Source organism: Aquila chrysaetos, chromosome Z (assembly GCF_900496995.4).
Source record: "Aquila chrysaetos chrysaetos chromosome Z, bAquChr1.4, whole genome shotgun sequence".
Classification (NCBI taxonomy): Eukaryota; Metazoa; Chordata; class Aves; order Accipitriformes; family Accipitridae; genus Aquila; species Aquila chrysaetos.
In genome coordinates this window covers 6,931,611-6,954,491 of record NC_044030.1, presented here as the reverse complement: position 1 = coordinate 6,954,491, position 22,881 = coordinate 6,931,611, and the positions used below count along the sequence as shown (strand labels likewise).

At 38.6% G+C, this 22,881-nt stretch overlaps 1 protein-coding gene across 2 annotated transcripts; it reads right to left on the bottom strand.

Moving 5' to 3' along the window:
- Positions 1–461: 461 nt before the first annotated feature.
- On the bottom strand, positions 462–22,827 carry TMEM167A (transmembrane protein 167A). Of its 2 annotated transcripts, none has more exons than XM_030004063.2 (4): positions 22,691–22,827; positions 10,017–10,126; positions 4,779–4,813; positions 462–1,699 (listed from the first exon to the last, which is right to left on the bottom strand). In XM_030004063.2, the coding sequence occupies exons 1-4, from the start codon at positions 22,691–22,693 to the stop codon at positions 1,629–1,631; spliced, it is 219 nt and encodes a 72-aa protein (XP_029859923.1). In that variant the 5' UTR covers positions 22,694–22,827; the 3' UTR covers positions 462–1,628. The 2 variants fall into 2 exon arrangements, with proteins under 2 accessions (XP_029859923.1, XP_029859922.1); XM_030004062.2 differs by lacking the exon at positions 22,691–22,827 and adding an exon at positions 17,052–17,078.
- Positions 22,828–22,881: the final 54 nt, after the last annotated feature.

Below are 22,881 nucleotides of genomic sequence, written 5' to 3'. Positions count from 1 at the left end.
AACATGTATACACCCGACAGTCAAAACCCAAGACTTCTTAGGAATTTCCCTTCCCCCAGTCTAGGAATGGCACCTTTGAAATCCAGAAATGAGTTGCTTTGATGCTATGTTTGGAGCAGTATCCACATTTAAAGTTGCAGAAAGAGATTTTGCCTCTCCCCAGATCTCCTGCACAGTTTAAGGCTTCTGTGTGTGCATGGTATGGTCATCATCATACAGCTCTGTATTCCTCTGAACCTGTCTGGTTTACCACCAGGGGTATTTATTTGGCCTGGAGAAATCTGTTTTTCCTGGCTCCAGATTATAAAAGAGTTTTGTACGAGTACTTCTGATTATGATTTAGATATGCAGGTATATGTGAGATAACACGAAGGTAATAACTAATAATCACTTTCTTTCTAAATGCAGGGTAATCTGGATCTATGAAACAAGTTTTTCAAACAAGAATGACAACAGTTACATACCTCTCAGTGTGTGTTTATTGCCAGCTTAGCTCATTCTGATGACATACCTTTTCAGAACACCAAAAAATAGTGCTGACAGACAACTCTCAAATGCAGTAAATATGAAGTCATACAGTTGTCTAGTGTAACACCTGTCAAGTATTATTAAAATAAGTTACTAGATTACTGAAAATTTGCAAAACTATAAAATAAATGCTAATGGAAAGTATTACTAAAGATAATCTAATATTTATTAATAGTGACTGCAATCTAATTTAGTTGTTTTCTTCAACCATTAGAATATTGGGACATGCAACTTCCCTATCTGCAGACTCCTAAGAAGTTAACTGTTCACTTAGCTGATTTAGCAACCTTGTATCACACACAACAACAGCAGCACAGCCTTTGGAATCTTTCTCTCACAATACTGAAAAAAGTTGGGGAATGATTTACCTAAGACCTAGATCTCTAAAAATGGATACATATGGTATTTTACACCGAGCAGTCCAGGTCCTCAAACCCCACATCTGTGCCTTCTCAGCAGCTAGTCAGATACCACTACAGTTATGGTCCCTGCCTTCATCTGTATCTTATCTTAACAATAAAAATATTGATAGATTATTTGAGGAATTACAAGCTTAGGAAACAAAAGCTGAATGTAACTTAGGCCAGAGGTCATATTTTTAGTATGCAAGTATAGCTATCACAAAATGACAGGAATTGTTCAGACAGTAAAGAACTGAAAATACTTTTGTAAACATATCCTAGAGTCACAATGTTCTTTATTCTTGTGAGAGCGGTCTTATTGCTAGATTTATCATTTTAAAGTTTCATTAAACAGGTCTATAAAACAAAAACTTAGAAGACTTTTCAACTGCATGGTGTAAAAAAAGCTCCTGTGAAACTCAGTATTTCAAGAGTTACATCAGGAGTGTCACTACTGACTTGACATTAGTAAGTACATGTCACCTGGAGCTGGTTACATTACAATCACTAATACTGTATATGACCGTCTGTTTTACATGACCGTCTGTTTGCGGGGGGTGGGTGGGTGGGGGGTGCACTAAGAGACAGGCTATCCAATGTGCGAGGTGAGACTTGATGACACTTCCCCATCTTTTCCTGTCAGAAGGTCTTCCATGCTCTGCTGTTTGGTAGTAGGGCGAAGGGGACACTCTCCAGTTGCTACTGCACAAACAGAATGCTGAAGGCCATCACGACACAGCACACAGCCACGTAGGGGCTCTTCCGTTCACCTGAGAGGGGGAAAAAAAACAAACAAAAATTCAGGCATGACTAAACAGACCTAGCTTGCTCTTAGCCTAACACGGTAATTATCCCTTTGCACATGCAAATTAATATTCAACATTTCTAGCTGGAGAAATGCTATTACAACTATAGCTGTGTATTAAGGAAGAACACACATGGGAGTGGGAAAATTAAGATGTAGGATAGCATATATTGCTACATAAACACAGAGCTGGAGCTGTTTGTTTTAAGCAAAGTTCAATACAAGGACTTCTACCTTACTATAAACCATCTTTTCTGAGATGCAGTTTCCAGGAAAACATTTAAAAAAAAAAAAAAAAAAAAAAGAATATATTGCTGCTATCTCTTAGTGCCAAAGAGAGTCAGGCCGCAGGCATTGGAAAGCTGAACAAGACACCAAATCTTTTACTGGCTCTGTTCCCAGTTCTGGCTAAGGGCTATCGCTGCTCAAAAGCTGTTCTGTGTCAGCTGCAAAGAGGTGTACCTCGATGCTGTCTGGCCATGACAGCTGCTACATGCAGCGTGCATCTTCTATGCATGGTATCATGTAGGAGCCAGCTAACCGGTTGGGGAGCTCACAGAGGCCCAGACATGGCCAGATGCCTGTCTTGTTTCTTTGCTACAGAGACATAACATTGTTAGCATGTGGAGAGGGTCTGGTCCACAGATTTTCAGGTTACTGATAAAAATAGTCTTTTACTCTTCTACTTAAGCATTATTCTTCATGAATCCACCAACTTCTCTCTGGAGAGCAGAGATACCCCTACACTAGATGGTACTTCCAGCCTACAAAACTGTCAGGAAGTGTTAACACAGCATTGACTCTTTAAAGTGAGAAGATTCCTGGTTTTACGCATTCAGAAGCATTAAGACAGAGGTGGAGCTGTTTGCTTTAAACAAAATTCAATTTCCTTTTGCTGTGCGAGGTCTTTTGTTTTACTATAAACCATCCTTTCTGAAACGCGGTTTTCAGAGAAACATTAAAAAAACCTGCCAAGGTTCTCAAGGCTAGCATTAAGGTGTAATCGTCAGAAAAAAAAAAAAGTCTCTTTTACCAGCAGGACCTTCAAACACAGGAGGAACAAACTTTCCATGGCAAAAGAAAAATAAAATACTTGTAGTGACACCTCCCATAAGCAGGAGTGCCTGCCACAGTGACATTACAAGATGTTGTCATGATCTGGCATATATTTAATTAAACTTCAAATAACTGAATGAATTAATGTCTGCAGTTTCACATCTGTTTAAAATAAATTTTTGAGGAAGTCCACCTCCTACAGTTTAAAGTATTACAATTTTCATATGGGTTATACTTCCCTGCTCTTAATTTTCTTAAAAGAGAAGTCACCATGTGGCAGGATTAAACATCATTTTGCACAACTTTGTAAATATGTAACCACTTGCTGGTTATTAAAATCTTATGCATATGTGAAAAGGTTGTTTAAACATACTGGGCAAATTAAACGTAAAGGAAGCCAGCAGGCATTTTCATTTTTAAAAGCCTACACTTTCTACATGCCTTTGTGATTAATACAAACAGAATGATAGGAATCATCTTGAAAGCCCATTTCCCATACTGAGGATATGCTAGTTACGTAAGGAAACATACAGAAGGAATGTTAAGATGCTACCTTCTCATCTGTCAGTCTAAAAGAAAGTCAAATTGGACCACTCTAGATGTAACTTGAAAAGAAACTGGTGCTTTACATGACAAAGAGAAAAGGAAGCAGTTCAGTAGGGAGCACAAGAGTGCATGCATTACCTTGGATGCAGCAAATGCAAACATGTTAATGTTACTACATGATGGGAAAGCAGGACTATATTCCACATGAACTGCAGTTCTTAACTTTATCAAGTTGACAGGGACCTCATAAAACCTCTTGTGCATTCTTTTAAATAGTTTTTAAACTGCTGTGCATAGCTAATAGAAAAAAATATGCTTGCACTTCAATTAACTAAAAAGAAGATGGTAAGGCAAGGTGTCCTCTTCAACCTTGAACAAACCTTAATGCAGCTGTATTTTTATATTTGTTTTTGCTGGTATAGCTCAAAATTAATTTCTGACAGCTGCCACCTTGCCAGTATCCTTCAATTACTAAACTTCAATATCCTTCAATATTAAAACTGGTTCTGCTATGTCTATTATCTAAATAGGACAATATCTGCAATCATTTTAACAACAGGTCTTCACAAAAACCTGTTTTTTGCGTCAGTGCTTTCTGACATACTGGAAAATGTATGTCATGTCCCTTTCAAAGCCTGAGAATGCAGAAAAGGGAACCATATATTTTTCATTTAGGTTCAATGACAAGTAGGAAGATCTAGAATTACAAGTTCAATGTTCTGCATTAACAATGCAATTTCAAGAACACTGTTCTGATGATGGATTTGTAATTTTTTAAAAATCTTGGATATAACTTAATGCTAAGACTGAACTTCTGTTCCATATTCCCATTTCTTTCTCAAAATAAATTCAGACTAAGGATTAAAATAAATATAAATATCAATATTATAGGAAAATGTCTAAAATCAGATAGAGCTGTTCAGCTTGCAGAGATGCCACCTGACAGCGACAGCTTTGCATAATTCTAAAGTGCACAGAAGCTAGCAAAAGAAAGGAGAGAAAAAAGACATTTGTGATTAAACAGAACCTTACTGCATTGTGAATTCCATGTTGTTTTATTAGTATAAGGTAAATATCTGTTTTTTGTCAGTATTCCATCAGAATTTCAAATAGACAGCAGTTTGTAAGGAATCATTGATTTCTTTGTATGTTAATAAGTATGCCCTTGGTTATCTCATGTAGTAAAAAGTGCAAAAGATTTTTGCAAATATAATAACACATACATGAATTGACATTAGAAAATGCAGACTTCCATGATGCTAAGAAAGATAGTTATGACCCACCCCCCCAGCCCTTCATTATGTTTCATGGAGGTAAAACCTGCATTTTTTAAGATGATGTATGAGTATGGGTTTCATTGCTACACAGAAACATTATCCCAATAAATAATGCATACTCTAGAAAAAGCACTGGTCTTAAAGATTTCAAAGAAAAAAAATTACCAATCCTGGCGCATTTCCAGAATATTCCCAATAGTCTGTAAAGACAAAATAAATTCATTAGGCTCTTGGCTTAATAAAATAATTTACAGCAACTGATTTTCTTTCTTCTATGCTAAAACAATCCAAATTAACAGTAGTTTGTCAACTTGACAGTCTTCTCAACATCAGAAAACACCAGATACCTGCATAGAGGGGTACAGGCTATGAACTGAACAAGTGGCAAAGTTCTTTCTAAGTCTAGCAAGGTTTTTGCATGCAAGAAAAGCAAAGATGCATTTACTCAGTCTGTGTTCCAAATCTAAAGATTTCATCAGAATTCTACATTCTAAAGTAACCCAGAGACAAAATTACGCAAAGAAAATAAACAGAACTAGAAAAGTACTGCAGTAGGAAACACCAACAGGCCTCCATGTCATTGTACATGGAAAACTTTTTATGTTAAGATTTTGAAGCAAGTTTTCCTGCAGGTATAAGAGATGATAAACCTGAGTACTTTAACTTTAATGCTTTGTAGTCTCTCTTTTGTACTTCCCTTACCAATAGTAGAAAACCCCTCTTCTAGCAGAGCATACTCAGAGTTGTAATCTGATACAGAACACTTGTGTTGAAATAAATACCAAAACAATTCTTCAGGTTTGTTTTTACTCTTTTACCAAGGTTTACCTTGCTCATGTCTCATTAATGCTGCTTGCCCAGAACGTTAATTCTCACAAGTGAAATAACAATGGAGAAAAGCAGAATTCAACTATTCAGAGCACATTCAAAGGGATGTACAAGCATGTATGCCACAAATTTATAATATACTCTGTGTAACTAAAATAATCTCATACTGACTGCTCAAGAGGAACAACAGCAGGGACTGCTTTAGAATCTGAGGAGGAAGAGGGGAAGAATACTGAAGCATCCTGAACTAGAAGCCAGCTTTCAGCCTTTCAAATGTTGGTCAAAACTGTGGTGAAAGCTTATCTACAGGAAGGTTTCCTTCGTAGTATGACTGCTTGCAATGCAGTAAAAACATCTGGATTCAACCATATTGTCTATTTATAGATTTATGGACTGAAAAAAACCTAATTATTTTTCCTCCTTCTCCTGATATGTTTATCAGTAGTAACTTCAGCCTACGTTATTTGTGGGGTTGTATCTACTACCTGCTGTGATGGCAGTTCTCCAAGTGATTTCCTACAGTGCTCTGAACCCATACCAACAATGGTTTGATTATCTGTCTTCCCCCTTTCTTGGGCTCCGGCAATTGCCTGTTTTTTTCCTCCTTGAATGCGGACAGGTAGTTTTGGGCCACTTGCACCTGCATACTTCAGCAGTCAACACCCTGCACTTTTTAAAAAAGAATTTCTGTGCTACTTCATATTTTAGGACCTCTTTTATGGTCTTTGTTTACTTCAGCATCTCTCCCTCTTTCCACTCAGCAGCCTCACCTTTATTTCTGAAACAAATGTCCAGTGTTGGGAAGGTGAGAACCACGTGGCAGCAACTGACTGAGGTTTTCAAAGTCAAAGCGAAATGCTTTTTGACTTATGTACCTCTTGCTGACCAATTTATTGTGAAGAGCATTCCAGCATTTTCAATTTTTAGAAAACAGGCTTTTTCATTTGTGCTTTAGATCTTTTTACCTCAAGCCAAAAGTACTTCTGTATAGTCAAAGCTCATTTCTTCTGCTTTTATATAGCTCCACAAGCAGAAGTAATAATCCCTGCATGTAGACCATCACACTTTTCCAGGCTAAGAGGTCATACAGTAAAGTAACCTGAAGACATCTATGCACTTTTTGAAGTTGCATGCAGGTAAAAAGGCATTCATTTGTAAATCTTACAGAGCAAAATACACAGCCCCATACTACTGTGTGGATGGCACTTAAGACTATTGAAACTGTCATTACTCTTTGTAAATTAAGATTTACAGATTGCATGCTGCAAAACCAACAAAAACAATTAGAATATGGGTTTCATCAGCTACCCTTACTGCAGTTAACAATTTATGAACTTAAAGTCACCACTGACATGAGGACTGACAAGCCTTCTAACAGATGACAACAGTACCTTTTTAAGTGGCTTGTGCTGCTATTGGAACAGCTCAGTACATCTGTTTGTCCACATAGTTTGCTGCTGAGCAAAAGTAAGTTGAAATCTGGACCTTCTAAACAGTTATAATCATGGCCTCTCAATGAACTGGGGATCTCACATTGGAAGAAAAGCCTGTGCAGGCCTTCTGCTCTCCTGAATTTTTCCATTACTGTTCATCTCGGGTCCACAACATGCACCACTTCAAGTCAAAACCCGTTTGATTATTACAGAAACAATGCTGCATTGAATGAATCTGCTCCAAAATAATTTCTCCTGAAGCAACTACTCAAAGTAATTGCACTGTTCCTTATTCTCCCCTTCAAGTTCATCTTCATCCTTGTTTTGATGCAGGTGAAACGTGTCAGTCTGGCTTGCATACCTGCTGTTTTCTGGCAGCCACAAGTCAACTGTGCATGAGCTGCTGCATATTCCTGGCTTTCAGTGTTTATGTTAAAAGCACTGATCATGAAAGTGGTGTTAGTTATCTGGAGAACAAAAAATCCAAAGAAATGAAACCCAGTAAGATGGGAAAGGGTTAGTGTGGCCTTAGACTCTGGCTGCTAGACTGGGAATGCTGCAAAATGTAGCTGCCATGTGTTTACCAGGACAACGCCATTGCCACTGGAGGAGGCAGTGTGAGAGATACCCCACTGCAATGCTTATGGCAAGTCAAAGGAAATCTCCACTGCAGATAAGCTAACACATCTTTCTGGTTAGCAGGGAGGAGAGAATTATGTTGTGGTACGCATTCTCCTCTAGTTAGCATGAAACAGTAAATCTCCACTTGCTTTCCCAACATTAAACGCTATTGCTAGGGACAAAGCACATGGAAACACTCAAGAAGCGTCAGGGAAAATGAAGGTTTAAAATTCTGTTTGGCTTGGTAGGAAAAGACGATTTTGGCAGAAGTCAACAGAATGAAATACAGTGTTATGAGGATGGGTGACATCACTTTGCAACACTGTCTCTCAACCAACAGAAACATGTTTCTTTACTTACTATCAACAGATTTAAATCTTCACCAAAGTTACCACTCACTTAGTCAGAAATACAGTGAATAACTATCAACATTTCTCCTCTCTGTCACTTTAATATTTTATTGCTACTTTTTTATGCTATTAATTTGGAGCAGGAATAATGAGGTAAGATCATCTCTGTGGTAAAATGAAATATCACTAGAATTTATTTTATCCAGTATGTCTAGACATTTCCATTTGAGCATGGAATATGTTAGTGGAGAGGGACAGGGGTTTAACAGCATATGAGCTCCATGTAAACATCTACCATTCAGGAAACAAATTTCATTGCTTCCAGGCCAACATTTTATTCTCCAGTACAAAGTAGCCTACATACGTATATATAAAACAAAAATAAAATAGTATGTCCAACATCTATATAAATACAAACCTACAGATCAAACGCCCAACTCCTCCACTGTGTCAGCACCCTTTGAAAACACTTTATGAAGAGAGTTCTATTGTACTCCAGACAGATTTGCCTCAAGAATAAACAGAGTAGCTCCAGATTAAAGGAAATACTCCTTGCCAAAAACAGCACTAAAATTTTAATCAGTAAAATAAATATTCTTACTTCTTACTGTGTATACCTCATTGACTATTGTGTTATCTTCCACTAGCAGACACGCAAATTCCCCTCACCCTCCCCAGTCCTCATGAAGTCATCCTTTCTTTGCATCTTTACTTTTATCAGAAGAAATCTCTCATGTCAGTGGCAACCTCATGGCCTCATATGAAAGGACACAAGCATTTTCAAGTTTGAACTCCAAATCAAAAAAAAGCTAGCGTACTCTGGGTATCTCACATTGCTAAAAGAAAACTTGTGTGATAAAACAGCAATTCCAGAGGTTAATTACAACAAAGGTTTTCAGAGGACAAACACTCAAGGTTCTTAGTGACAAGAGTCTACTTAAAACATGACACTTTTTCTGAAAATTAAATGCAGAAGTGACAGAAGATACTTAGGGAAAAACCATTTTCTTTAACAGCAAATGACCTAATGGAAAAAATGGACAAGACAAACACCCAGTGCCCAAAAGCCTGTCTGTTTTTTCCAGCTAGAACATTACTAGCTAGAATTACCTCCTACTTCTATAAATATTATCTCCTTTGTATTAACCTTAGGTGACAGTATTACTGAAATACTACAGATAGTCTCAGTGGTTTCTAGGTCAAAATTGCCCAATCATTACTTTAAAACCGCAGCATTTAAATAACAGTTCTGCATACTGCTGATTGCACCTAACATCCAGTCACAGTCTTTATAGCACAAAGAAAACTGGTAAGCCAAAAGGTGAATGGGTATTAACAGTGTGAGGCACAGATCTGGCTCTGTGGCTGTCCCCATTTCCCACCCCCCCAAAAAACTGTACTGGCAAGCAGGGTAGAGAAGAACTGTTTTGCAGCAGTATCAGCCCTGCAAAATTAAGCGCATTCCAGGAAAACAGTGAACACAAAGGAGAAAAACGTTGGTCACCTAGGAACATGTGCTTTAGGAATGAAAGTGAGAGATGAAGTTAGAATGACCAAAGGACAAAAAAAATAGGTTAGGTTTTGTAGAAGCTTTCAAAAACTCATCTACAAATTCCTTCATCTTAGAGAATACAAAACAATGACTTAAAGAGATCATACATCACAATAGTGTTACTTATTTTAAAAAATATTTTTAATTTTTTTTAGTTACAGATTATTGCTAAAGCTGTGTTTCAAACTTGTACCTCCAAAATGCCTATCTTGAAAACAGAAAAAAAGCCAGCTTCTGATGTAATGTTTTCTTACCCAACCTAAGAATCAAAACGAAATCATTACGGTAACAGCCGCACGTAGGAAAATGTTTTCTTTCTGTCACTCATTTCTGTATCTTTAATAAGCATCCAACGAGAAAGCTGCAAATCCAGAAAATAATTAATAAAGCTGTATTAGCTGGCTTTGTTAGTTAATAAATTCTTACTATAAAATTGCAACTAAGTGCTTGCAAATACCTTACTGCATTCTATTGTAAGGTACAAAATGAAGATTTTTATCTTTGAAGAGAGAATTTTTTCAAAATAGGATTTGTATTATCACACACCATTAGAAGTTACTAAAACATTGCAGTTAAAACCAAACAGCTTGTATATCTTTAAAATGATCAGACTACGTACCCGGTTTTATTTTTGTCCAGTAAGCTGGGAGCCAAGGATCTGATATAGGCACACGTACATATGAGTAGCAAGATTACAGTCAGTAGACTCTGAAAATTGAAGATGGCAGACTACGGAAGAAAATTAGAAAAGAAAAATTATATCTTTGCAGTACAAAACTTCCCTCACTGCATAAGCTGGAGAAAACAGGTGATCCCCTAGACAATACCCATTAAAAACAAAAAAGAAACCTACAATGCCAGTGAGCCAGAAACTCTTTTAACAGCCCGTTGCACACAATGGTGGAAGAATGGAGTTTTTCCTTCTCAATCCATCCAAAGAAGGGTAAAGAAACAGCAGGCAAAACGGTAACCTTACAGTTTTGCTCCCAGGCACCTGTTCCAAAGCCAGTTTGTGGAAAGCCATTAGCAGCAGGCTAGGAGTTACAGAAAACAGATGTTCCCTCCTGGCCAAGAATACGTGTAACTGCGGTTTGCATCAATAGAATATGGTGGTGGTGGTGAAGGTGGAGGTGAAGAGTATTTGACAAGTAAACCAGTGGCAGCCAAGACAGAGAATAACAAGAAATATGTAGGAGGATTGTTAATATACTGCTTTATGAAGACTACACCCAAAATTCAACAGATTTGTAGAAATACATACAATTAAGCCTAACTGAACTACAAAAAGGTAACTAATTTTATTTTCAAATCACCTTTTTAAATTTAAAACATCTTTAAATATATTTTTAGAAGTGCTAATTATATGGAAAATGCTGGACAAATGGAAGAATTGCCTTAGCATTGAGTAGTAAAGTTCTATTGTTTGATAGTAAAACTAATCTGCCTACTGGCAGTAAGAAGAAACAATTTTTGAGAAACTGCTACAGTATCTGGCTATTTGCTAAAGTTTAAAATATCAGTAATAGGCAGTAAAGTGCATCACAACCTTTCTGTTTTAACTAAAGTCTGAGTCTTGTGTGGCCAACATGTTCTTTATTCATTAATTTATAAGCAACTATCATTGCTTATGTGAAGCAATCTTTTTCCAGAAGTATAAACATTATTGGGGGAGAGAAGGTACTCTCCATACCCAAGTACAAAATCTGGAAGAAAGACAGCTGATGCTGATTTCCAGCAAGTGCCACATCACCATTCCAATAAATAATGCACTAGCAACATCTTTTTTTTTCCCCAATAGGTTCACTGAATTTTTAGTAGAAATATTTGCCTACTAGTCCTTGTGATTTCTAGCTTCTAATACTTAGTCCCAAATCTGAGACTTATTCTTCTTACAATGTGAAAATAATCCAGCTGCCTGAAACTGCAGTTTTATTGTTCCAGGTTTTTTTAACTTAACGTGTCTCAACTGACATTCTGGTCAACTTAACAGCACCAGGTAGTATACTAGGCAATAGCTTACTTCAAACAGCCTTATTTTCTGTTTGCTCAGCTACCCTCATCTGCAAATCCTATTTAGTCTGAACTCCCCCAAGAAAAGGCAAAGCAGACACAATAAATTCACTCTTCGTTCTGGAGTTCTGACGAATTTGTGTCTAAATATTCGTATTTTTTCATACTGCTCAACCCAGAAGGCTGAGTAGTAGTATTTAATTAAGTGTAAGTATTTAGCACTTATGAAAGGTATTACATTTCAGTTTCCTTCTTCGGGCAGAACTTGGTGGGACTTAAGAGCACATCAGAGCTCCCATTTCCATAGCCTGAGGCACATCTCTGTTGATCTATGTGCACTTTCTATGTCACAAAATTTGCATGTTTTGAAGCTCCAATAATCAAATTTCTCTAAATAGTTAAGGAGAATTTCAAAAGAAAATCACAATATTTCAGTTCAGTATTGACTAACAGCAAATTAAGAGAGAAAAATGAGAAGCTTTAGTAGAAGCAAAGTCATTGGAACATTCACGACCCTTCTGATACTGAGATCTAAAAACTAGTAACAAAAAAACCAACATAACCTTATGTTACATACAAGTCTTCACGAATCATATGAAGCAATACCTGAACATGCATACAACCGCCAGCCTGAATACATGCATTAGAGAGGACTACATACACTAACTTAAATGTCTAAGTTAATGGTGTTCAACAGGCCACCCGTGGGTGCAGAGTTACCCATTAAGAAGGAACAGCATGGAGAGGCTCAAGGAGCAACTGAACAACTCTGCCTCTGCAGCCTGTATGAGAGAATTCAGCATCCTTCAGGGCGTGGCCTCAAAGGCAGCATTAGCCACCGGAGTGGGTGTGCTACTCTCCCCTTTACTTCTGCGTGAAGCAGGAGCTCTTTTGCATCAGCCATCCTTCTGCTGGAGCAAAATTCCCAAGCCAGTTCCCTCATTCTTCATGCCCTTTCTGTTACAATAGCCTGAGAGACAAAAAAGGGACAGGGTGAAAATGTGATTATTAAGATGCAGAGGGAAGGTATGCAGTAGAGAAAGGTAAAGAGGAAATGGCAACTACACGCAACAGCTGACATGCAGGAAGGTTTCTGTGATGAGTGAGAACATGAAGAAGGGACATTACATGAGTGGAGCAGTGATCCAACACCCAAATCCAGCCTTCAGCAACTCAAGGTGAGGCTACCTGATTTCCTCCTGAGCCACAGTATTTGCTAAATCATGTTCTCAGTATTTTAGCTTAGCTAGCTGAGTCATCATTTCTGTTCTACCGTGTCATAAATAACAGCCATATTATTCCCAAAGGTCAAAACACTGTCCATCATTATCAGCAGACTTTTGCCTTTGTACTAGGCACAAGCTTTGGCTGACTTCAGAAACCAGGAAACTCACAGTTCCCCTGGAGAGACAACTCTTACGACCTACAAGAGGCAGTGTCTCCTGGCTCCCACAGGTCTAGGAACGCGACGGGGCCGGATCCAGGAGTGGCTGCCTCTCAGCAAAGCCAGATACTCCCTATCAACTGATTAATTTGATCAGTCCTCCGGGAGAGACAGCTGCTCTCGACATCTCACAGCACAGTGCCTGCCAGAGCTTGGTTCCCATGAATTCCTGCAAGCTTTCTCTTGCAGCTGCTTCCCAAGGAGGCTGGCAGTATCGGGTACTTCAACGTACAAAAATGGCAGAGGGGCACACTTGCTTCCTCTTAAGCAGGGATTGTAAATGTATACTCATGAAATGTGTTATTAGTCAATCAATAGGGGAAGCATATAATTGTTCTTTGTTGGGCTCTTCATGTGTTTCTCCAGATTTACAACGTAGGGCATCGCTGTAATTACAGACGCCATTCCACTGAAATGTTCTCTGCATTACACATTTATCTATACAGTCACTTTAAAAGGACAGACATGTATATTTTAAAATTTGTTTACAATTTTAAACTGGAAATGAAAATTTATTTCTGAACTAGACGGCTTCACATTTCACATCTGAAGTCATTCTTATGGCCCAGATGAATTTACAGAAAAGGGCGATTTACACCCAGCTGCTTGAACTGATGTAATTAAAAGCTGCTGTAAGAGTCGGAATCCTTTTTAAAAATACTGCATTCACATACCAAGCTATTTGGAAAATGTTGTAATGTAGGTGGGCTGCAGTTCATTTGGTTAAACTGGGTTCCTCTGATCCAGAAGTAATTAACTGGAATTTTTAAAACACGTTGACTGGCTTAATGTATATCCTGTGAGCCTCATTCCCACTACAAAGAAATTTCAGCACATGGAGAAATTGATGCTATCTTTTAGACTGTGTCCACACGCTGGTGAAATGACAACTAACTCGGACTGCAAATGCAGAAAAGAATCAGCACTGGTATTTTATTCTTGTTTTAGACAGTGCAAGCTGTCGCTTTAATTATATACGCTGAAATTTTCTACATCTGCATTTGGCACATTTCTGAGATGGTGGAAACACCTTATTAGTTACATTCTGTGTTACTTAAGTAATTACACTTCCCCTTACTCCCGCCCACCCCCCCATACTGTCTCCAGGTAGTTGTGGAGCACTATCACATCACCTGCAGCACTAATGAGGTATTGTATTCAGCACAACTTGCAAGAGCAAGTTTTTTCATAAGTCTTTAGAAATTAAGACCATGGATTTTAGCTTTGAGAGCTACATGCCCAAAGGCTCTTTTAAATCCTTCCCAAAATTAGAACTTAAAAAAATGCCTCAGCATTATTTCCCTGATCATATCGTATCTTAGTAAAAATAGTTCCATATAATACACTATAGAAATAAAGAATGAATACTCCTGAAAATTTTCTTGTGTTCAGATTAGCAGTGGTGGCATGCATTAGAAATACTAATGGTAGTCAGAATATAAACATTACAGCTAGAGATATTTGAATGTATTCGTATCCGAGTCCGCATCTGAACAGTGTAGCTGTCAGCACAGAGGATACTGGGGCAAAACAGGGAGTTATAAGGAAAGGAATGGTCTCCAGTTGCCTCTGGAAGACTCCATCAGTGAGTCCGCTACATTACAGGAGCAGGACATGGTGCGACAATTCCTTTTTCTGGGGTGAGAAGAGAGGGAAGGAGGAGCCTGCGGATGGAGTAAAAAGAAATCTATGGAACAGTACCTGGTAATAGAAGTTTAATATACTAAAGTATAAACTAAAGTTTAATATACTTTAGTAACTGTTGATTTAGAGTGAAAAACTTCCTACGTGGCTGAGAAAGGGAATCCTGATGGGCCATAACATTTGCACAGCCCCTGCCAACCTGATTATAGACAAAAGTTGTCAGTCCTGCAATTTAGTCAGTATTAAATTTACTACATTTGGGGAGAGGAAAAAAAAAAAAAAAAAGGAAGCAGCTCAGAGTTCTGGTCATCAATAACTCTTGCACTTTATAGGAGTATTTAATTCCATGTGCTGAAAGGAAGGGCACACTCAGATGACTGCCTAAATTTTTACTGATCCCTGGTAAATGTGTATTCAGACTCAGCAGACATAGCCATAATAGATGCACTGATCCTAAACTTTTTTCTACAGTGAAAATAACAGGCATAACCAAGACTTTGTACTGTGCCTGCCTCTGTACTTTTTATTCGCTCCATCACTCCCACATTCTCTGATTCAGATACTGTTTTGTTCCATGTCTTTGCAGACAGCACCACAGAATTATGGACCACTTAATGATGCAATCCCCGGGTAGCACTATAATAAATTATGTTGTAAGTTTTGATACAACTATGTGCCATGGAGGACCTGCTGAACTTCCCCTTGCCTCATATACTTCCATTTAAAACAAACCACCAGATACCACAGTTCTAGGGGGAAAAAAACTTGCAGGAGGAGAACATAAACCCCATGCTGTTGTCCCCCTGGGTTTGTAGAAAGCGTGAAACAAAAGCTCTTCCAGTTTATCTGAACAGACTTAACACTGAAACCAAAGCTTAATCTTCCCTAAACTTTCAGTATTTACAAAATGATTACTCTACCTCTGATTGCAGCGTGACCATGATTTCATCTGTGTGCGCTATAAAAACAGAGGCCATTGTAGCTCCAGTAAGTTGTTAAACTTTGCCCCATAGTTACTATTATAATAATCAATTTATGTGGACAAACACAGACAAATTATTAGAATATTCTAAAGAAATGACAACTGCGTTTGTCTAACATGCTGCAGACTATACAGTCTTTCTATAACAGTCTTACTTTCTTTTTTCCTCCTCAATATTTTACAATTTATGGATGATTATGTTCTCTGGAACCAAAGAAACAAATGCTAAATGATACCTGATCGTTTAGCTGCCTTTCTCATATTAGAATGTGAGCAAGAGCTTACACTGTAGTTAAACTGTGGTTAAGGAAGAGCTGATAAAAAGGTAAAAGCCTACATTAAAATAGTAATGTAGGCTTCAAATCCCATCATAGAAAAGTGAAATCAATCTATTAAACTTTAATGAAGAGGTCTTAAAAAGCTGGAAATGTGTATTATCTAAAGGTTTCCATTAGGTACTGCAATTCTTATCTTCCCAGTCTAAATCTAATTTTTAGGAGTATAATACTGAAAAAAAAAATAGGAAATAAAACAGGTAGGACTACTCCCAACCTGAAGGTCAAAGCAATTGCTAAAAGTTAATTAAAACATGCACATAATTACATTATTTTCCAACTTATTCTGAAATAATTTGTTTTCCCACTGCTGCCAAATGTAATCTGATAAAAATGAATGGAAAATAAGCATTCGTAAAAGAGGCATGCTAATTAGAACTTTCAGAAAAATACAAAACCTGCAAATCGGTTAAGTTCAAAGTGATTATCGGCAAAACTACACTGAAGAACTAAGCAAGAGTGTTTAGACAAAACTGGTTTGTGCTTAGTAAGTATCCGAATACTGTCCAGTTAGCAGTTACTGGTTGCTCCAACAAGATTAGGGTTTTTGACTCTAAGTTTACTGCACATTCACCCCAGTATTTGGTTTCCAAGGAATTTAAGTACAATATTTAATGCTCATTCACATTTCTCTCTAAAATATTGAAAGTTCTGTCTAAAATACATATTTTTGCATTCATAAAATTCACGCTTAGGCTCAGTAAGAGTAATAGGGAATCTTTCCCCTAGACATTTTTTGAAGAAGTCATCTAATTTAAATGGCAAGTACAGCACATAGGAACTAACATATATGCTTTTTAGTTAACTGAAGACTAATACATCTGTTTAAAACATAACCAATCTCTTTAAACAATCAGACAATGAATTAACAGATGGAAACAGTTGTCCTCTCCTACAAAAGCTCTTTTGACTTCAACACATTTAGTTTTTTTACTGCAATTCCAATCCACAGACCAACACTGAAATGACACCTCAAGGTGACGATGTTGAAATTCCATGCTCACTTGAATTCCTTCTTCTTGCCCCAATACCTAGACAATAGTTTCAAAATTGAACTCTTGGTGTAAGCAGCTAACAGACACAGCATTTCACCAAAAAAATTTACAATAAAAAACAAAGTGAAAGCTGCAATATTAAGCTTTTTTATCAGGGTTACCGTAAAACATAGATGTATACGTCCACATATTTACTCAACAAACATAGACTTATGTTAGATATGGCAGTAAAAGCTTAAGATACCTTTTCCTCCATGTCTCTGTTGCAGATTATGTAGTTTGCAATTTTACACAGATTTTTTGTCTGCTCTCTTTCCCCATTAGGTAACAGGAGTAATTTCTATAATCCTCTTTTTAGGATGCTGAAGCTAAGTATGTTCTCCAGAGTAACAGGGAACCTAATGGTAGTTTCTGGAACTATGAACAGAGCAGGTGATATTCAGCCATTGCCATAGAGCTCTCTAAAAGGACATATACCTTGATTTGTAGCTCTTTTGCCTCTCCTGCCCTAAAAATCTGTACATTAGGTATTTCTAGAGTGTAGTCAAACAGAAGGAAAAAAATTATCTGTGTAAAGAAAGAGACAACTTCTCTCATAATGAGTAAGTTCCAGCTTCTCTTCCTGTTCATTGAAAAAGTATGCCTAACTTGCACCATTCCTATGGTTTTGGTAACTGAGCAGCATAGGTTCTGTCAAATTAGCTAACTCTCCCCTTCTGAAGTTGCACACCACACTGCTTAGTTTGTTTACCTCAAGTTTACAAGAGAATCTTAAGAAACAGTAAAAACTGTGTCTGTGAATGGAAGAGGCAAGATTCATTCTAACATGCCAGCACATTTTGCACGAGATGACAACCTTACTCTAATAAAAGCAGCATGCAAAAAGCCTGACTTTGTAACAGAAGGTGCTACAGGAATTTGAACATGGGACATGGAAGAAAGTCAAAGTTCTTAAACAGGAAGATACTGAAATATTTTTGCTCTGTTGTATTGAATACCTTGATGGCTAAAATTCTATCTGCCAGTGTTTGATAAATTTAAGAAAATAATGTTATGGTGAAAGTTCTACTACATACCTAACTCACAAGCAAGAATCAAAACTAACTAGAGACTGGCTCCACAGCACAACAGGAAAAAACCACATGCCTTCTATTTCTCTGAATGTCTTTTATCCCCACAGAAAGCCTGTGCAATTCAAAGCTGAACTGCATTCCTGAACATCCTTACAAAAAGCCTAAGAAGTTGCTGCATGCAGTAAAGGGACAGTATGCTCTTTCTGTTCTAAAGCCTGCACAAAAAGCTTACCTTTTAATTTACCTAAGAATTAAAAAAAAAAATTAGTAACATTTTATGTATACTATTTAAATACTTATTTTTGCATTCATTAGTAGTAGAAACATCTCTTTAAAACGTGAAAAATAAATACTTCTTTATCAAGAAAAAACGTACTTAGTCAAGAAATCATTAAAAGCTCTGCTAAGTCTCTGATGTCCCATGGCACCGGGCAGGCTTACAGCACCTCTGCAGGTCTCTTGTTTGGCAGATTTCAGATGTGTGGTTTGGATTCTTAGCATCTGTAAGACAGCTACATTTTCAGCAAGATGCCAGCTGTTTCCAGCAGAAAAATGTATTCAACACTGTAGCTATTACAGTGGATGTGCATGGTGTCTAATGCTGCAGCCAATCAAAAAATTAAATACTGACATTGACTATTTTATGGTAACTTCCTTTTCTGTTCAACTTAGAGTTTGGATCATGAATGGAAAATTTACAATGAATAATCAGCCCATTATTAATTTCAAATGGCCTGCAGAAGAATGTGATCCCCACTTCGCATGCTATTACTGAATAAAATTAAGATGTTTAATAGCAGACAGAATGCCAAAGATGTTTAGTAAGAACTACTCAGCACTCAGCAAAGAAATGGTTTCTTAAAACTTGTGTCATTCCTGGACTATTCAGGTATGTGGTAAAATTTGTGAAAGCAGACTCATTGCATCCTACTCTTCCCAAATCAGAACAAGAGATGCATCTTACAATGGCAGAAGAAATAGCTTCCCCTGTTCTATAATCACAGAAGCAAAATATCAATGATATATTTTCACATCTTCTTGTAAACTGACACAGAAGTATCTATACTGAGCACTGAGTTACTGAAGTAACTCACAACATGCCTACTCCACAGCAGTATTACTATTTAGAAGTGCAGTTACAGATGGTACGAGATTTACTAAGCACCAATACTAGCGTAGTAAACAACATACTTCACTGTCCCTACCTATCCGCACTGCGTGTCCTATTTCTCCTTTCCTCTCTCCTTTTCAATTCTCTGACAAGCTTGATATTCTGATGGGAGGAAAGGTACATGGAGAGTAGATCCTTCTTGCTTTCTCCTCAATTAGGAGTGTTTGCTCCTACTGCTAGGGGCATGCCAGAGCTGCCATGGGGGTCAACAAGCATCCAGTGCAGGGTCACGGGTGAGTTGTTACATGATTGGTAGCAAAGGAGGTCCTAGCATCTTCTTGCATAACAGCTTTGGTGTAAGAGTAAAATCCTCAGATTCCCAGCAAAATCAGATTAGCTGGGTACCAAAGGCCTTATCAGATGCAAAATTTGTTACTGCAGCTGTAACTCCCTGAAATTCTAATTGCTCCTTATTCAAAAAATTCAGTGCCTGATAGCATTATAATACTGACATGCAAAAAGTTGTCCATCATTATTCCAAAATAAATTCACAATACAAAGACATCCTAAGACTGTAAGATGAACTAGGAGACGTTTTTAATCCTACTTACCTTTAGGCCACGATAAAGACAAAGCTATTAGCAACTCTGAATCAAGATTGATTCTTCCTTTTAACTTTGAATAAGCCAAACAACAAAACTTTGTACTTGAAGACTCCTAATAGCTCTTTTGCAGAACAGTGTCTCAGATTCTGCTATGTTTATATCCGAGAGCTTGGTTTGGATCAATATTTACTAATGAATGCTTTTACAATTGGTTATATGAGCAACTCCCCTTCCTTCTATAAACACCATTCTAAGATAGCAACAAAGATTGTGACAGAAATGTTTCCCCCCATGGAAAGTTCCCAAATCAATTTTTCGGCAATAATGTGGGGCTCAACGCCAGTCCTAACCAGAGGGTGAAGGGAAAGAAGCCATCTTTGTGAAGTTTTCTACAATTATGTATTTTCTTCATCACCAAATTGCAATTACAGACACAAAACATAGCTACTAAGCTGTTTGTTGTACATGTACTCATGTTTGGCTGCAATGCACATTTTTGCTACAGAGGAAAGTGAAGACAACCCTTCAGCAGGTAAGAGGCTCATCATTAATTTCAATATTACTTTAGGCTTCTTCCCTCTTTCCACCCACCACACCACATGCATGTGGCAAATTTTTCAACCCCACCAGGAAAAGTTTTGTTGAGTTTTCAGATATAAAATTTCAAAAGTTGACAGGATAAGCTGACACCATGATTTGTAAAAGTCAGGAAACAATACATATTCTGCTTCTCAATAAATTAAGCAGCTGTGTCATTATACTGCATCCTTTCTGTTTCCAGTAACTTTTTAATCCATTGAGCAGCTTCTATCCACTTCCAAAGCTGGTTTAAGTTAAAACAGTAATTTTTTTTTCTACTCACTGGTAGTGAACAGGAAAAAAATAAACACAAGTTGTGCTTTCACATAAAGGAAAAGACAGGTAGAATCCAGCTTATATATATTCTGTTCGGCAGCAGCTGGCATTTCACCCAGCACAAGTTTTGACTTGCTTAGTAAGGATGTGGTAAGGAAGCCTGGGAGACAATAGGATAGAAAGTTCCAAGGGATAAAGTCCTTTGGAAATAATGCTTCAAAAATTATGCTATTCACAGAGCTACTGGCTTGCCACAGTTGCAGCTCATTATCTTTGGAGAAAGAGAACAAATTGGAGGTATAGCTCTACTCTCTTCCATTTGACAATACACAGACAGCAGCTGTTTCCTATCTCACAGTCAAGTGTGAGCTCAAAAGAAAGTGTCATTACCAACAGCTCATGACTGCCAGTCCCAGAAGACAACTTTTTTTCCAAAAAGCCATGACACCAGAAGTAGCATCATGGAGAATCCAAAGTCCTGGATATGCCATGAGGGTTATTGTTTTCCCTGAGGAAATTCAACCACCACAAGACTGAGGAATCTTATTTTCACCTCCTATGACACAAAATCATGAGAAAAGTCTCATTAAAAGATTCTGTCTTACTTCAGGTTCCTTGAAACATACAGAGTAACCTCTAACAAGCAACACGGACAAGCAGAGAAAAAAATTCTCACACGATCTCATACGCTTGCCATAATCTTTTTTCTAAACATCAGCGTTATATTTAAGTGCTTAATGTAAATGTCTCACTGATCATAAAGGTTCTCTTGCCTTTTTTCTACAATCTCAAATAATTTTAAGTACTATGAAGAACACCATGGTTATGTTGTTCTTCTATATTATCTACCCTTCCAAGGTACTGATCAGAGGTGAGGTATTCACTTCTCTTTTGTCTCGTTTTCTGTATGTGTGTTTTAGATCTTCTGAGATAATTTATGCCTCTTATCATGAAAACCCTTTGTTCACTGCTTGAAGCCACAGATTAGAACAGGTTCATCTAAAAGATCTGCCAAGGAATGCTCAGGTGAGCAACTTCCAGCAATTTCCTGCTGGTGACAAGATGTGGAGCCCAGGAACTTTTTTTGAACAAAACTATAAAAAAGTTCAAGATATATTACTCTTTTAATAAATACATGGGAAGTACAAAAAGATCCAGTAGAAGTTGTACCGTATATATCGCTGGTGATGGATAACCTGTCAAGGTCAGGTTGGATGGGGCTTTGAACAACCTGAGCTAGTGGAAGGTGGCCCTGCCCATGGCAGAAGGGCTGGACTAGATGATCTTTAAGGTCCTTTCCAACTGAAACCATTCCATGATTCCAGAAAAAATTTTGAAAATGCTCATCTTCAAATAATTCTGTGCTAAAGTTATGTACAAACCTTTGTTTGTACAGGGAAAGGTCTTCTTCTCTTAGCTATTCCTTTGTTTTTCCTTTTAATTTAGAAATCATATATCTGCACTGCTTGTATAAAGATCAGCTGAGAAGGTTATTTCACCGCACAGCTTTAACTCTAACCCAAACACAAATCTTTCATCTATATTCCCTGTACAAAGAATGAAAAAAAAAGGCAGAAACCATAGAAAACATAAATGGCAATGCTAATAAGCCTCTAGGTCAACTCTATATACACTGCTCATGCTTTTCATTAGCAAAAGGACCTAGGCCTCTGACGCTATTCCTGAAAAACGAGAACGGCAGTCAGTGTCAGGATTCAGCTTACTGCTCAAGAAGCAAGACGTCAAACAACATACCCAATAAACCAGGTCAGAAGAGACAGAAATACTATCCTGACAGACAAGGCACTGCAGGTCAGAGCACAGACTGCCGCCCCAGGGAAAACCCGGGCTAGGCCGGTACAGAGGGAAAAACCTGTCGGACTGGGGGTGAGAAAGGGACCAAGGGGCCGCAGACATGCCTGTTTGCGTTAGTGCTAGGCCAACTGCTAGGCAAGGCTTTACGGCAGAACAGGGACGGCTCCGTTCCCGCGGGCTCGCTGCCCCGCGGCGGGGCGAGGGCCTCGGCCTCTGAAGGGGTTCACAGGCCCGGCCCGGATGGGATGCGAGGGGCCTCTGGGGTGCCAGCGGGCCCGGGAAGCGTCGCTCGGCGGTAGACGCGGCTGGCACGGAAGCCGGCCGTGCCGGCGGGAGGGGGGGCCGGGGAGGGGGCGGGGGCCGAGGCCGAGGCGACCCCGGAGCGGAGCAGGCACCCCCCGCCCGCCCGCCGCCCCGCGCTTACCATGGCGACCCGCTCGCAGCCACATCACACTTCCGGCGGGAGGGAGCGGGGAGGGAGCGGGGCGGAAGCGCGCCTAAGGGGCGCCCCCTGGGGGGGGGAACGGGCAGTGCCGCTGCCGGGATTGGCAGCTGGAGATGTGAGGGACCGCGATTGGTAGGAGCGGCCGGGAGGAGGCGGGACGGAAGGGAGAG

Coding starts and splice junctions, on each gene's coding strand:
- TMEM167A (XM_030004062.2), bottom strand. Junction 4,814..10,016: donor CTGGACAAAAATAAAACCGG/GTACGTAGTCTG, acceptor TTGTCTTTACAG/ACTATTGGGAATATTCTGGA. Junction 1,700..4,778: donor CTGGAAATGCGCCAGGATTG/GTAATTTTTTTT, acceptor TCCCCCTCTCAG/GTGAACGGAAGAGCCCCTAC.